The 14,210-nt window shown below is 42.7% G+C and overlaps 1 protein-coding gene across 1 annotated transcript in view; it reads left to right on the forward strand.

The window, feature by feature from the left end:
* Positions 1 to 14,210, forward strand: part of LOC140190771 (sialate:O-sulfotransferase 2-like) — a 228,077-nt gene that overhangs the window by 182,928 nt on the left and 30,939 nt on the right. Inside the window, exon 7 of the mRNA XM_072247606.1 lies at positions 5,427 to 5,627. Within this exon, the coding sequence (XP_072103707.1) occupies positions 5,427 to 5,627 (201 nt within the window). The remainder of the gene's footprint in view (positions 1 to 5,426; positions 5,628 to 14,210) is intronic.

A 14,210-nucleotide genomic window follows, 5' to 3' on the forward strand; every position in this document is an offset into this window, starting at 1 on the left:
ATAATAAATAGTATATCAATAATACTGAGAACATGAGTTGTAGACTTCTTGAAAGTGAGTCCATAGGTTGTGGAATCAGTTCAGTGAGGAGGTTAGTGAATTTATCTACTCTGGTTAGAGACAGGGTTAAAGCTACTTGAGGTAAAGACAGACTGATCAAAGGAGACAACATAATGCTGAGTTTCTTATTAACAGGCTGACATTAAGTAATGGGTGTCATGACCCAAATCGATTCTTTGGAGTTTGTTTCAATACCTTTCAGAATCAGCAAGAACTCTTTGCATAAGTTTCCCTCAGGACATTTAGTAAGTGGAGCAGTGTGTAGGAGGGCAGATCAAATCTGATCCATCGCATTAACGAGCAACCCGACTTTTCTCAGGCCATTGTTCAAGTTCTGGATGTTCGCAAAAACATTGTAGAACTTAAAAAGATGAAATGTCCTGCTCACGTTTGGTTTCCTAATTCTGAAAGATCTTGCACGCCTGCAATGAGTGCATGTTTTCTATGACAGGGCTGAGAATGCACTTTAGAAAGGCTTCATTCGCTGTAGGTTTTGGAGTATTGTGATAGGTGCTAGGCAAATGTACCATTCATTTCTCGATAGGGATGGTGCACGCTGATGCTCCAAAATCATGCATACATTTAGTGCCCACCTTATTAGGCGCAGGAGTGGAACCCAATGTAGTCTACTGCTGCTGTAGCCCATCCATCTCAAAGTTCAACGTGCAGTGCATTCAGAGATGCTTTTCTGCACACATCTGTCGCAATGTATGGTTATTTGAGTTGCTGTTGCCTTCCTGTCAGCTTGAATCAGACTGGTTCTTTTCTGACCTCTTTCAGTCCGCAACCCTGGCTGTGTGTTTTCATGCACCGAGATGCTGCCACAGGCTTGGCTGTTTAGATATTTGCATAAAGTGGCCACTGAGTGTGGATTATTGTAATGCCTCTTTAGCTACTGTTCAAGCAGAATCTGCCACTGCAGACTACCTGGTTGATTCTTTTTATCATTTTTTCTCCTCTCTCCACTATTTATTACTGCTTCCTATTGTGGGTCTTGCTCCTTCAACCAGTGACTGCAGATAAGGATTCTTTTTAAAGACAAACTTTTCATTATTAAATTTCTCCTTGTCATTTCAACTCTCAGTTATCCTACCAAAGTAAGAGCTCATTGCTATGGAGGAACACAGCACGGAAAGAGGCTCTTCATCCTGTCTGGTCCATGCTGGCAAAGATTCCCACTAAGTCAATCCCATTTGCCTAAATATGGCCCAGGTCACTCTAAACCTTTCCTATCTATATACATGTTCACATATCTTTTAAATATTGTCATTGTATGTGTCTTAGCCACTTACTCTGACAGCTTAGTCTATATACGCAACATCTTCTGCTTGATGAAGTTGTCCCTCAGGTCCCTTTTAAATCTAGTCTGTCACACGTTAAGATTCAAGGTACATGTATTAGCAAAGTGCCAATGCAGTATACAACCCTGAGATTCATCTTCCCCATGGACAATCACAAAGCAAAGAAAACCATGGAACCTGTTCAAAAAGAAATATAACTCACCCCCACGTGCAAATGGCAACAAAAATAAGAGCGAAAAACACAGAACATTGGGGGGGCTTCTTCACACAGAGAGTGGTGGGAGTGTGGAATGAGCTACCAGATGAGCTACCAGATGAAGTGGTAAATGCGGGCTCACTTTTAACCTTTAAGAAAACTTGGACAGGTACATGGATGAGAGGTGTATGGAGGGATATGGTCCAGGTGCAGGTCAGTGGGAATAGGCAGAAAAATGGTTCAGCACAGCCAAGAAGGGTCAAAAGGCCTGTTTCTGTGCTGTAATGCACAGTTTTATGGATGGTTCTATGGTTTAATATAAAACACAAAATGGAAAGAGTCCAGGCTTATTCAGTTCAGCTCAGAGTTCACTATCTACAGACTGCCCTGATTCAAAATCAACCAAAATACCGACAAATAAAGGAGTAACCAGAAACATATTCCAATCTACTAACCCCCATGATTAAACCTTCCCCAAAACCCAGAACTGCAGTACCATCCTCTGACAGCATCGAGAGAGAGAGACCATTCGAACACAGAGACCTCCCTTTGGGAGCAGTGCGGAAGAGGGAGAGAGAGATCATCACACACAGACACCTTCCTCTAGCAACAGCAAGCGATAGGCTGGAAGATGACACTTAACGCCTTCCACACTCGTCTTGACGATTTCTATCTTCCTTGGCGAGATCGACAAGAAATGTCTCCTATACACTCTAGCTTTTGATTCCCCAACCCTGACAAGAGGTCTTTGCTTCCATTGTATCAATGCAATATGATTTTATATACCTCTATAAGATCGCCTCTCAGTCTACAACATTACAAGGAAGTGCTAGCCTGCCCAACCTCTCCCTATAGAAAAATAGATAATTTAAGATTATAAGATTAGCTTTTTTTGTCAATTACATCAAAACATAAAGTGAAATGCACCATTGGTATCAAACCAATACAGCAAGGAATTTGCTGGATAGCCCATAAGTGTTGCCCCACTTCCTGCATCAACATAATATGCCTACAACTCACTAGCACTAACTGTAAATTCTTGGAATGTAGGAGGAAGCCCATGAAGTCGCAGGGAGAACATACGCGCTCCTTATAGACGATGGCAAGAACTGAATCAGAATCAGGTTTATTATCACCGGTTTGTGTCGTGAAATTTGTTAACTTAGCAGCAGCAGTCAATGCAATACAAAATATAAAAGAAAAAAATAAAATAATAATAATAGTAATAAATAATTAAATCAATCGATTATAGTATATGTATATTGAATGGTTTAAAAATCATGCAAAAACAGAAATAATATATATTTAAAAAGTGAGGTAGTGTCCAAGGGTTCAATATCCATTTAGGAATCCAATGGCAGAGGGGAAGAAGCTGTTCCTGAATCGCTGAGTGTGTGCCTTCAGGCTTCTGTACCTCCTACCTGATGGTAACAGTGAGAAAAGGGCATGCCCTGGGTGCTGGAGGAGCTTAATAATGGACGCTGCCTTTCTGAGACCCCACTCGTTGAAGATGTCCTGGGTACTTTGTAGGCTAGTACCCAAGGTGGAGCCAATTAAATTTACGACCCTCTGCAGCTTCTTTTGGTCCTGTGCAGTAGCCTCCCCATCCCCGCCCCATACCAGACAGTGATGCAGCCTGTCAGAATGCTCTCCACGGTACGTCCATTGAAGTTTTTGAGTGTATTTGTTGACATACAAAATCCCTTCAAACTCCTAATGAAGTATAGCTGCTATGTTGCCTTCTTTATAACTGCGTTGATAAATTGGGACCAGATCTTTCAGTTGGCACTGTAAAGCATTGTGTTAACTGCTTTGTTGACATGCTGTAGCTCAGTCCTGGCAAAGTTATAAGTGTAGGATAGCAGTCAGAAGTTACTGACAAGTTCCTCACAAAGATGCAGAGCAATGTGACTTGAGTCTTGTGTAAGAGGGAAAGACTAAAGACTTCATATTGTAACAAGATTGTGAATAGATCAGCTTGTTTTACGATGTCAGTTACACATTATGTAAGTTTGGTCTGTTTTGAGTGGACTATTTGAAAGTCAGCGAGCTGCTGGAATGCAATTAAAGAGAATTTCGCTGCATAAATAATGAGGCGTGGTTTTCTCTGTCCTGTAAACAGTACATCAAAAGCAATTTCCCATCAGTAATCTCCATAACTTGAAAGAAAATGAGCTTTATTATTGCCTTTCATTTCTTTTCCCTGGATTGCAACCAAGTCAAGACTGCTGAGATGAAAGAAGAAATAATTGTGCAGCACCTTAGCATACACTTCGTGGCCTCCTCTGCCTAACAAAGTGGCCACTGAGTGTATGTTGAAGGTCTCGTGCTGCTGTAGGTAATCCATTTCAAGGTTCAACATGTTGAGCATTTGAGATGCTCTTCGCCACACCACTGTTGTCTAGAGACTGGTGTGTATGTGAAAATTTCAGGATATCAGCAATTTCTGAGATATTCAAACCACCCCGTTTGGCAGAAGCAAGCATTCCACAGTCAAAATCACTTAGATCACATGTCTTCTGCATTTTGATATTTGGTCTGAACAACAACTGAACCTCTTGACCATGTCTGCATGCTTTGATGCATTGAGTTGCTGTCACATGATTGGATGATTAGATATTGCATTAATGAGCAGGTATACAGGTGTTTCTAATAAAGTGGCCACTGAGTGTATCTCTTTGGCCAGGAGACCAAGAGAGCTTCCTTGTCCTGGACATGGACATTATACCGTAATTCCACACATACAAAATGCTGTAGGAATTCAGCTATTCAGGCAGCACCTCTGGAAAGGAACAACCAGTTGACATTTTGGGATGAAACCCTTTGTCATGAATCCTGATGAAGGTTCTTGGCCCAGTGCGTCAACCCTTTGTTCCCCTCCATGGATGCTGCCTGACCTGCTGAGTTCTTCCAGCATTTTGTGGGGTTGCTCTCGGTTTTCAGCATCTGCAGAATCCCTTGTGTCTAGGCTTTGTTTGGTGTAATATCTCATATGAAAATGGATATCTTTTTTTTAATATCATAGTGTTCCCTTTATACTGAGAGGTTACCAGTCTATCTCTCACATCCAAATCTAAAGATAGTGCACTTAACAAGTAACTTGGTGGGGTGGTGGCGCAGTGGCATCAGCGCCGGACTTCGGAGCAAAGGCCCCTCAGTTTGAATCCAAGTCGGGCCACCCCCCCGAGCACACTTTCTATCCGTGCCGGGTTGGGCGTTGAGCTAGCCACTCGGCCTCGTAAAAAACAAGGGTCAAGTCAGGAACGTTCATATTGTGACCCGGTTAATCCGACAGGAGACCAATCCTGACACTACACGCCAGACAAAAATGGCTGACCGTCTGGTGCGACACGCTAGGAAGGACTAGTAACTTGAATTTAACAACCTAGATTTAATTGCCAAGGCAGTGCTGAGAGGTGCACAATCTCTGGAGGAGATACGGCTCTCTCTCTCTCAGGTGGATATAGAAGATCCTATGATCGTGGAAGGTGAGCAATAGACTAATTCCGCGGATCCTGTATAGCATGGCTAAAGCTACCTGTTCACCATATGAAGGAGTAAAAACTAGCAGGTGATATGTGAGACCAGGTGAGGGGGAAGGAAGTTGGGTGGGGGAGGGAGGAATGAAGTGAGAAGCTGACAGGTGATAGGTGGAAGAGATAAAGGGCTGAAGAAGATTGAAGATGATGGGAGAGGACAGTGAACTATAGGAGAAAGGGAAGGAGGAGGGACCAGAGAGAGGTGATGGGTAGGTGAGAAGATTTTCCTTTTTCCAGAGGGTGGCTTATTTCAACCCAGAACTGCTCAGTGCCCACCAGGATTAGCTACAGATAGTGACGCCTGTTCTCTCCTTTAATCTTTTCCCTCAGGCTTCAAGGGAGAGCGGGACCACTGGAAAAGTGGGCGGCTGATTTGTATAAAGACGCATGAGAGTGGCAAGAAGGAAATTGAATCATTCGATGCCGCAATCCTTCTCATCCGGAATCCTTACAAAGCACTAATGGCTGAATTTAACCGCAAATACGGAGGCCATATTGGCTTTGCCTCTGAGGCCCACTGGAGGGGGAAAGGTAGGTTGTAGGGTGTTGTCTCTCACTTGATTGAAGACAAAGGGTTCAGTTACTGGGTGAGGCCAAGGGAAGTTGATAACATGCACCAAACAGAGTGCAGAATATAGTGTTACATGTACAATGCAGGTTTACAAATTAAGTGCAAGAGCCGTGCTGAGGTTGATTCAGAGGTCAAGAATTCAATTTATTGTATAAGGATCTGTTTAAGAGTTTTATAGCAATGGGATAGAAGTTGTCATTGAGTTTGGTGGGACATGCTGTCTACCTTTTGATGGGAGGGTTATGAAGAGAGAATGACCTGGGTTGGAAGGATTCTTGATTAATTTTGGCTGCTTCATAGACAGAGTCCATGGAGGGGAGGCTGATATTTATGCTGGACTGTGTTGTGTACACAACTCCGCAGTTCCTTGTAGTCACAGGCAGAGCAGTTGCCTTACCTAGCCGTGATACATCTGAGCAGGATGTTTTCAATGGTTCATCTGTAAAAAAATCATAAAGGTTAATGGGGATATGTCAAACGTCTTAGGGAGCAGATTGCTGATGCACTTCCTGAGCATATCATTACATGGATGGGCCAAGATGAACTGAATCCCAATCAGAACTATTGTTACTGATTTATATGGCGTGAAACTTGTTGTTTTGCAGCAGCAGTACAGTACAAAAGCATAAAATTATTATAAATTAAGTAATGTACAGAAAGAAATAATGAGTTAGTGTTCAGAGGTTCATGAACTGTTCAGAAACTCGATAGTAGAGGGAAAGAAACTGTTACTGAATTGTTGAGTATGTGTCTTCAGGCTTTTTTACCTCCTCCGTGATAGCAGATGAGGGTCCTCAGTGATGGATATTGCCTTCTTCAGCCACTGCTTACCTTTCCAGTCCTGAAGAACGGTTTCTGTCTGAAACAGCATTTATTTCCCTCCATAGATGCTGCCTGACCTGCTGAGTTTCTCCAGCAATTTGAGTGTGTTGCTCAAGATTTCCAGTATCTTCAGAATCTCTTGTGCCTCATGGTTCACCTTGTCTATTTTGTTCACTTCTCTGGAGTGAACAGCAGTTGATTTCTCTCTGTAACAATGTGACTCCCTGCCATCAACAGCACTCTGAATAGACCGCTCCAGTTTGGTGTGGAGACATTTGAGTAGTGGAAAATTGAAGCCCTCTGCCGTTGTACCTGGTGACAGATTCCATTTTCCCCTTAACGCTCTCCCCAAATGGCCAAGTGACAATAGGGACAATGATACCTTATTTTAAATATCTTTCAAACTATATAGCACAGAGGAACATACAATTATCATCTCCCAGAACATGGAGTTCAAACTTGTTAATGCAGCCAACTGTCAGAAATGGAATAGGGTAATGTGTGAATGGAAGATAGTGTGAGTTATAATGCAGGCAGCAGAGCTTGGGGGAAGTTCAGGTTTGTGAATTGGAGATAAAGTACGAGGGTATAAATGTCTGCAGAGAGACACATCTCAGCACTCTATACAGGAAATGAGCATTGAATGTAGAATGGAAAGGGTTCTGAGTTATTTTGAGTTATTTTTGCAGCCAGGTGTCATTTCCCTTCTAAAATAAACAGTTTACTTGGAGAGACAAGAAACTTCAGATGATTGAATATGGAGCGAAAAACAAACTGCTGAAGGAGCTCAACGGGTCAAGTAGCATCTGTGGAGGGAGACAATTCTTCTCCCCCAACTTAATCCAACGAGTTTACTATACCCATTATGTTCATTGATCAGATTCTGTGATAACAAATTCCATGAGGTAAATATTTCTGAAACTGTTACAGAAAGTATATACACATGAGGAAAAGACACAAAGTAGAACTTTCAGCCCCTTGTGTCTGTTTCACCATTCAGTAAGATCATGGTTGGCCTTTTACCACTTTCCTGCATGAAACCCAAGTAAAACAGCCAGTTTAGTGCATAACAGGACACCACTAGCCGCCACATAATGATGACAAAATTATTTCTCCTCAAGGCCACGTGAAAGAATGGAACAGTTATCAGAAAGCTTGTTTTAAATAACTGCCCAAGTGGTTTATCCCAACACAAATGTAACTGAAATAGGACGAATTGTTTTTCAATTTCTATGCACAAAATGTAAAAACAAGAGTGATCGGCTCCCGCAACAACATACTTTCTAGAGAGGGAAATTCATTCAAGGTGTAATCATTGTATTACCTAAGGAACACAGCAAGTGATTTGTGCAAGCTCCCACAAACAGCAATGGATGATTAGAGAACTTGTCAGTGACCTTGTTTGTAGAACTCTCTTCTATCTTTTCAAATTAACAACATGGGGTACATTGAACAACTGATGCAAATGCCACTGTGACAATGAAATGCCCGGCCATCAGGGTTCGCTCCATTGCCTCTGTTTCTATTTGGAACAAGTACATTTGAGCAACTTATCATAAGACCATAAGACATAATAGCAGTATTGGACTATTTGGTCCATCGAATCTGCTCTGCCATTCAATCACGGCTGATTCATCTTCCCTCTCAACCCCATTCTCCTGTTTTCTCCCTGTAACCTTTGATGTCTTATTAACATAAAACCTGAAATCTAAACACTGAATTTTAATTTATTTAAATTAATTAATTTTAAGAACCTGAAAACTCTGCTTTTAATATACGCAATGACTTGGCCTCTACAAAAATGAATTCCACAGACTCATCACCCTCTGGCTAAAGAAATTGCTCCTCACCTCTGTTCTAAAGGGGCATCTTTCTATTCTGAGGCTGTGCCCTTTAGTCCTAGACTTCCCCACTATGGGAGACAATCTCTCTACGTCCACTCTATTTAGGCATTTGAATCTTTGGTAGGTTCTAGTGAGATTCCTCCCCTTCCATCCTTAAACACCAGTGAGTACAGATCCAGAACCATCAACGCTCATCCTCAACTTCAGGAAGTTGGCTTTCATTATTATGGACCCTCACCATCCAGGACATGCCTTCTTCTTATTACGACCATCAGGGTGAAGGTACAGGAGCCTTAAAGACCAGGCTGAATGTTTTAGAAACAGCTTCTTCCCCTCCACCATCAGATTTCTGAACAGTCCTTGAACCCATGAACACTATCCTGCTATTCCTCTTTAGCACTATTTATGTGTATATTTTTAAATTATATATTTATATTAATTTTTATGTCTTTCCCTGTACTGCTGCCACAAAACAACAAGCATATGTTGTGATAATAATATAGATCCTCATTCTGACTCATTCCCCCCTCCCTTTTGAACTGGTTAGTTTCAAGCCAGATCCTTCCCTTTCCCCCCTCCCCCCAAAGGCTTTGCTCATGGCATCAGAACATAAGAAATAGGAGCAGGAGTCGGCCACCCGGCCCATCGAGCCTGCTCCACCATTTAATAAGATCATGGCTCATCTGGCCATGGACTCATCTCCACCTCCCTCCTTTTTCCTCATAAACCTTAATCCCTAACTATGCAAAGTTCTATCCAACCTTGTCTTAAATATATTTACTGAGGTAGCCTCCACTTCTTCATTGGTAGAGAATTCCACAGATTTACCACCTTCTGGGAAAAGCAGTTCCTCCTCATCTACATCCTATATCTATTCCCCCCCCGAATCTTGAGGCTATGTCCCCTAGTTCTTGTCTCACCTATCAGTGAAAACAACTTTCCTGCCTCTATCTTATCTATCCCTTTCATAATTTTATGTATTTCTATAAGATCTCCTCTCATTCTTCTGAATTCCAGCAATTACAGTCCCAGGCAACTCAATCTCTCCTCATAGTCTAACCCCCTCATCTCTAGAATCAACCTAGTGAATCTCCTCTGCACCACCTCAAAAACCAGTATATCCTTCCTCAAGTGAGGAGACCAGATCTGCACACAGTGCTCCAGATGTGGCCTCACCAGTGGCCTGTACAGTTGCAACACAAACTCCCTGCTCTTAAATTCAATCCCTCCAGCAGTGGCCAACATCCCATTTGCCTTCTTAACAGCCTGCTGCACCCGCAAACCAACCTTTTGTGATTCTTGCACAAGCACTCCCAAGTCCCTCTGCACAGCAGCACGCTGCAATCTTTCACCATTTCTGGTTAAACCATAATCTGCTCTTCCATTTTTCCTTCCAGTGGATGACCTCACGTTTACCAGTATTGTATTCCATCTACCAGTTTCCTCAGAACACTCATTTCACAGGAAGGGAATGGGGACAAAAGCAACTCATTATAATTGTTTTCTGAAGGATAGAGTGCTGATGAAAATACAACTGTCAATTCCAAGAGCTTTCTAGGTGTTGTAAAGAGCTCATAACAATTAACGTTGTTCCCATAGCCAAGTGATGGAGGAAAACATGGAGAGTTATCCTCCCCTTGTTTGAACCAAACTAGGCCAGAGAGCTTTTGTTTTCCTTTGACCTGATTTATTTCTTAAGAATCTTTCAGAAATGAACATTTAATAGCTGCAGTTCCCAGGATCCCTGTACTGATTTAAGAAGTTGTCTCAGTGCTATGTGCCATCATTTTTTTCTTCTTTCTCTCTCTCTCTCTCTCTATTTTTCTCTGTCTCTCTCACTCCCTCACTCTCTCACTCTCACTCCATCTCTCTCTCTCATGCCATCTCTCTCTCCTCTCACCTTCTCTCTGTCAGTCTCTCCCTCTTCCTCTCTCCCCCTCCCCCTCTCTCTCCTTGCCCACCCTATATCATGACATCAGTAATCATACACATCCACACCCAATTAGACCTATTGAATCACCCTTCTGAAGCCTCACCTTCTCACACAGCCAATGATATGAAAACCCTTGAGCCACCCTCGTAATTGAAGTGAGATAAGGAGTAGAAGTGATGGAGATTGGTTCTCTTACGTGCACATCTGCAGAAGCTGGAACAGAAGACAGCACTGACACAGAGAGTAGAGCTGCTGCCTCACAACCCCAGGTTTGACACAAAATACTCTGCGGATGCTGGGGTCAAAGCAACACTCACAACACACTGGAGGAACACAGTCCCTACACCTCCTCTCTTGCCACCATTCAGGGCCCCAAACAGTCCTTCCAGGTGAGGCAACACTTCACTTGTGAGTCTAAAAACCCCAGGTTTGATCTTGACCCTTGGTGCTGTCTGTGTAGAATGCATGTGTTCAACCGTTTTAGTTAATTAATCTGCTAGATTGTACATCTTATCTCCACACAACCTAGGCTTCATCCTATCATGCATATTTTTATCCATCATTCCCCCAACCTCTCTAAAACTTAAAGTGCCTTCAAGGACTTTTGACTGGAAGCACTAATTCCAGTTCCCTCTACTCTCCACTGGGGCTGCCTGACCTGCTGAGTGTTTTCAGCAGGTCCTGATTTTGTTTGAGATTTTCAGCATCTGCCATTCCATTTCACAGTGCAGAGGAGGTTGAAAATGTAGATTCCTGGAAGAAGGGTGAGCATAAGAAGAAATATTGAGAAGGCTGAAACATCAAAAAATGCTGCAAATACTCAGCAGGTCAGGCAGGAGATGTGGAGAAAGATCGGTGTTAATGTTGCAAATTCGTAGGATAACAATTTCCTTCATCAGAACACCATCTAATTCATTTGTTTTCAGAGGGGCATCTGCTAAGAGAAACAACAGAATTATTATTTGCTTGTGTGAGTAATCAATGCTACTTGTAATTGATGGCTTATTGAATAGACCTGAGACCTTTGGATTTCATTAAAGGGGGAGTAGGCAGCTTTGCTCTGTAGTTTATGCGTAGCACGCTGTGATGGGAATGTAAATAAAAGGAGCGTCAGCCACATGGTTTACAGGGAAACAAATCAGCTGCGATCTGCACTCTGCTTGTGGATTTACTCTAAGCCTGGGCTGGCGGCCGTAAATCACCTCTGCGCTGGAATTCAGCGCCCCTCAGTACTCACTTAAAATGCTGCAGTGCAGCAAGAGGAGAGTCTCTGTGGAGCGTACTCGAAGTGTGATGCCAGGGAATGATGCTTTTCTCCTTGAGGTTTCTGCAACCTTATCAATGGCCTCGTGCTGTTGCTTCTCCTCAGAATTGTGGGCTTCAAGCTTCTGATGAAAAACTAAAGTTCGTGTAATCAATGGCTTATTAAGGGGCAATCTTACCTGACAATTGTTGGAATTTTTTGAGGAAATAACAAGCAGCATAGACAAAGGACAATCAGTGAATGTGGTTTACTTGCATTTTCAGAAGGCCTTTAACAAGGTGCTGCACATGAAGCTGCTTAACATAACAAGAGCCCATGGTATTACCGGAAAGATTCTAGTGTAGATAGATAACTGGCTGACTGACAGGAGGCAAAGAGTGGGAATAGAGGGAACCTTTTCTGATTGGCTGGCAGTGACTAGTGGTGTTCCGCAGGGGTCTGTGTTGGGACTGATTCTTTTTACGTTACATGTCAATGATTTGGATGATGGAATTGATGGCTTTTTTGCAAAATTTGCAGACAATATGAAGATAGGTGGAGGGGCAGATTGTTTTGAGGAAGTAGAGGAGCTACAGAGGGACTTGGACAGACTGGAGAAAGGGCAAAAAACTGGCAGATAGAATACAGTGTCAGGAAGTGTATGGTCATGCACTTTGGCAGAAGACTTGGGAGTCCTTGTACAGGATTCCCTCCAGGTTAATTTGCAGGTTGAGTCTGTTGTGAGGAAGGCAAATGTGATGTCAGCACTCATTTCAAGAGGACCAGAACATAAAAGCAAGGATATAATGTGAGACATTATAAAGTACTGGTGAGGCCTCACTTGGAGTACTGTGAGCAGTTTGGGTCCTTATCTTAGAAAGGATGCGCTGAAACTGGAGAGGGTTCAAAGGAGGTTCACTAGAATTAAGAAGAATGGGGGGTGACCTCACTGAAATCTATCAAGTGGTGGAAGGACTTGATAAAGTGGATGTGGAGATGATGTTCCCTGTTGTGGGAGAGTCTAAAACCAGAGAACACAGGTTCAGAATAGAAGGGCATCCATTCAGAATAGAGATGAGGAGGAATTTCTTTAGCTGAAGAGTGGGGAATCTGTGGAATTCTTTGCCACAGGCAGCTGTGGTGGCCAAGACTTTATGTATATTTAAGACAGAAGCTGATAGATTCTTGACTGGTCAGGGCATGAAGGGATACAAGGAGAAGTCAGGAGATTGGGGCTGAGAGGAAAATTGGATCAGCCATGGTGAAATGGCGGAGCAGACATTATGGGCCAAATGGCCTAATTCTGTTCCTTTATCTTATGGTCTTTTGGCTTTAGACACATTGGGAGAATGAGCAAAGAAGCGGGTGATGGAATATACAGTAGTGTAGGGAAGTGTCAGGTCATGAACTTTACTAGAAGGAATAAAGGTGTAAACTATTTTCTAAATGGGGAGAAAATTCAAAAATCAGATGTCCAAAGGGAATTGGGAGAGTCGTGCAGGATCCCCTAAATGTTAACTTGTAGGCTGAGTCAGTGGTAAGGATCTTCCAGTAAGGTAGCGATGTGCTCAGACACATCCGCTTCTAAGGTGTCAACCAAAGGTGTTAGTATCTTTTTAAAATCTGTTTTATACGATTGCAAGACCTCGCTGGACATTAATAACTTAAAGTGCTGTAGGTCTACCATATCAGCGAGTTGCTCATTGGTGGAGAAACTGAAGGAGCTGGATTTAAAGTGGATCATGCTGCTGCCTGCGTCAGGGAGGTGTTGCAGGAGTTGGTGCGCGTGCTATCTTAAAAGTGCCATGTGTGCTTTGTGCTGTGTGTGACTGTTGGTACTGTGTTTTACACCTTGGTCCAGGAGTACGCCACTTCGTTTGGCTGTATTTATGGATATTCATGAATGGTTGAATGACAATTGAACTTGAATTTGAAGGCAAATGCAATGTTAACATTCATTTTGAAAGAACTAGAATATAAAAGCGAGGGTATGCTGCTGAGACTTCATAAGGCACTGGTCAAACTACATTTGGAATATTGTGAGCAGTTTGGAACCCTTAGCTAAGAAAATATGTGCTGGCCTTGGAGAGAGGCCAGAGGAGGTTCATGAGAATGATTCCAGGAATGAAAGAGTTAACGTATGAGGAGCACTTGATAACTCTGCGCCTGTACTCAACAATAAGGGGGAATCTCATTGAAACCTATCAAATATTGAAAGGCCAAGACAGAGTGGATGTAGAGAGGATGTTTCTTATAGTGGGGGAATCTAAGACCAGAGGGCACAGCCTCAGAATAGAGAGATGTTCATTTAGAACAGAGGTGAGGAGGATTTGATTTAGCCAGGTGGTAGTGATTCTGTGGAATTCATTGCTAAATATGGCTGTGGAGGCAAGTCACTGGGGATACAGAAAGCAAAAGTCAATAGGTTCTTGATGAGTCAGGACGTCAAAGTTTATGGGGAAATGGCAGGAGAATGGTGTTGAGAGGGCTAATAAGTTAGCCATGGTGGAACGGTGGAGCAGACTCAATGACCCAAATGGCCTAATTTTGCTCCTGTGTCATATGATCTCATTAGATTGACCTTAGATCTTTAGATTTCATTGTTTTGAGTGGATAGGCCTCCGATAGGACCCCAGTTTTCTGAGAAGTTTTGTTCTGGGACCAATTGTCCTTTGAACTCCTCGTCAGTTTTGTGTAATGG

This window comes from Mobula birostris, chromosome 31, assembly GCF_030028105.1.
Source record: "Mobula birostris isolate sMobBir1 chromosome 31, sMobBir1.hap1, whole genome shotgun sequence".
Lineage (NCBI taxonomy): Eukaryota > Metazoa > Chordata > Chondrichthyes > Myliobatiformes > Myliobatidae > Mobula > Mobula birostris.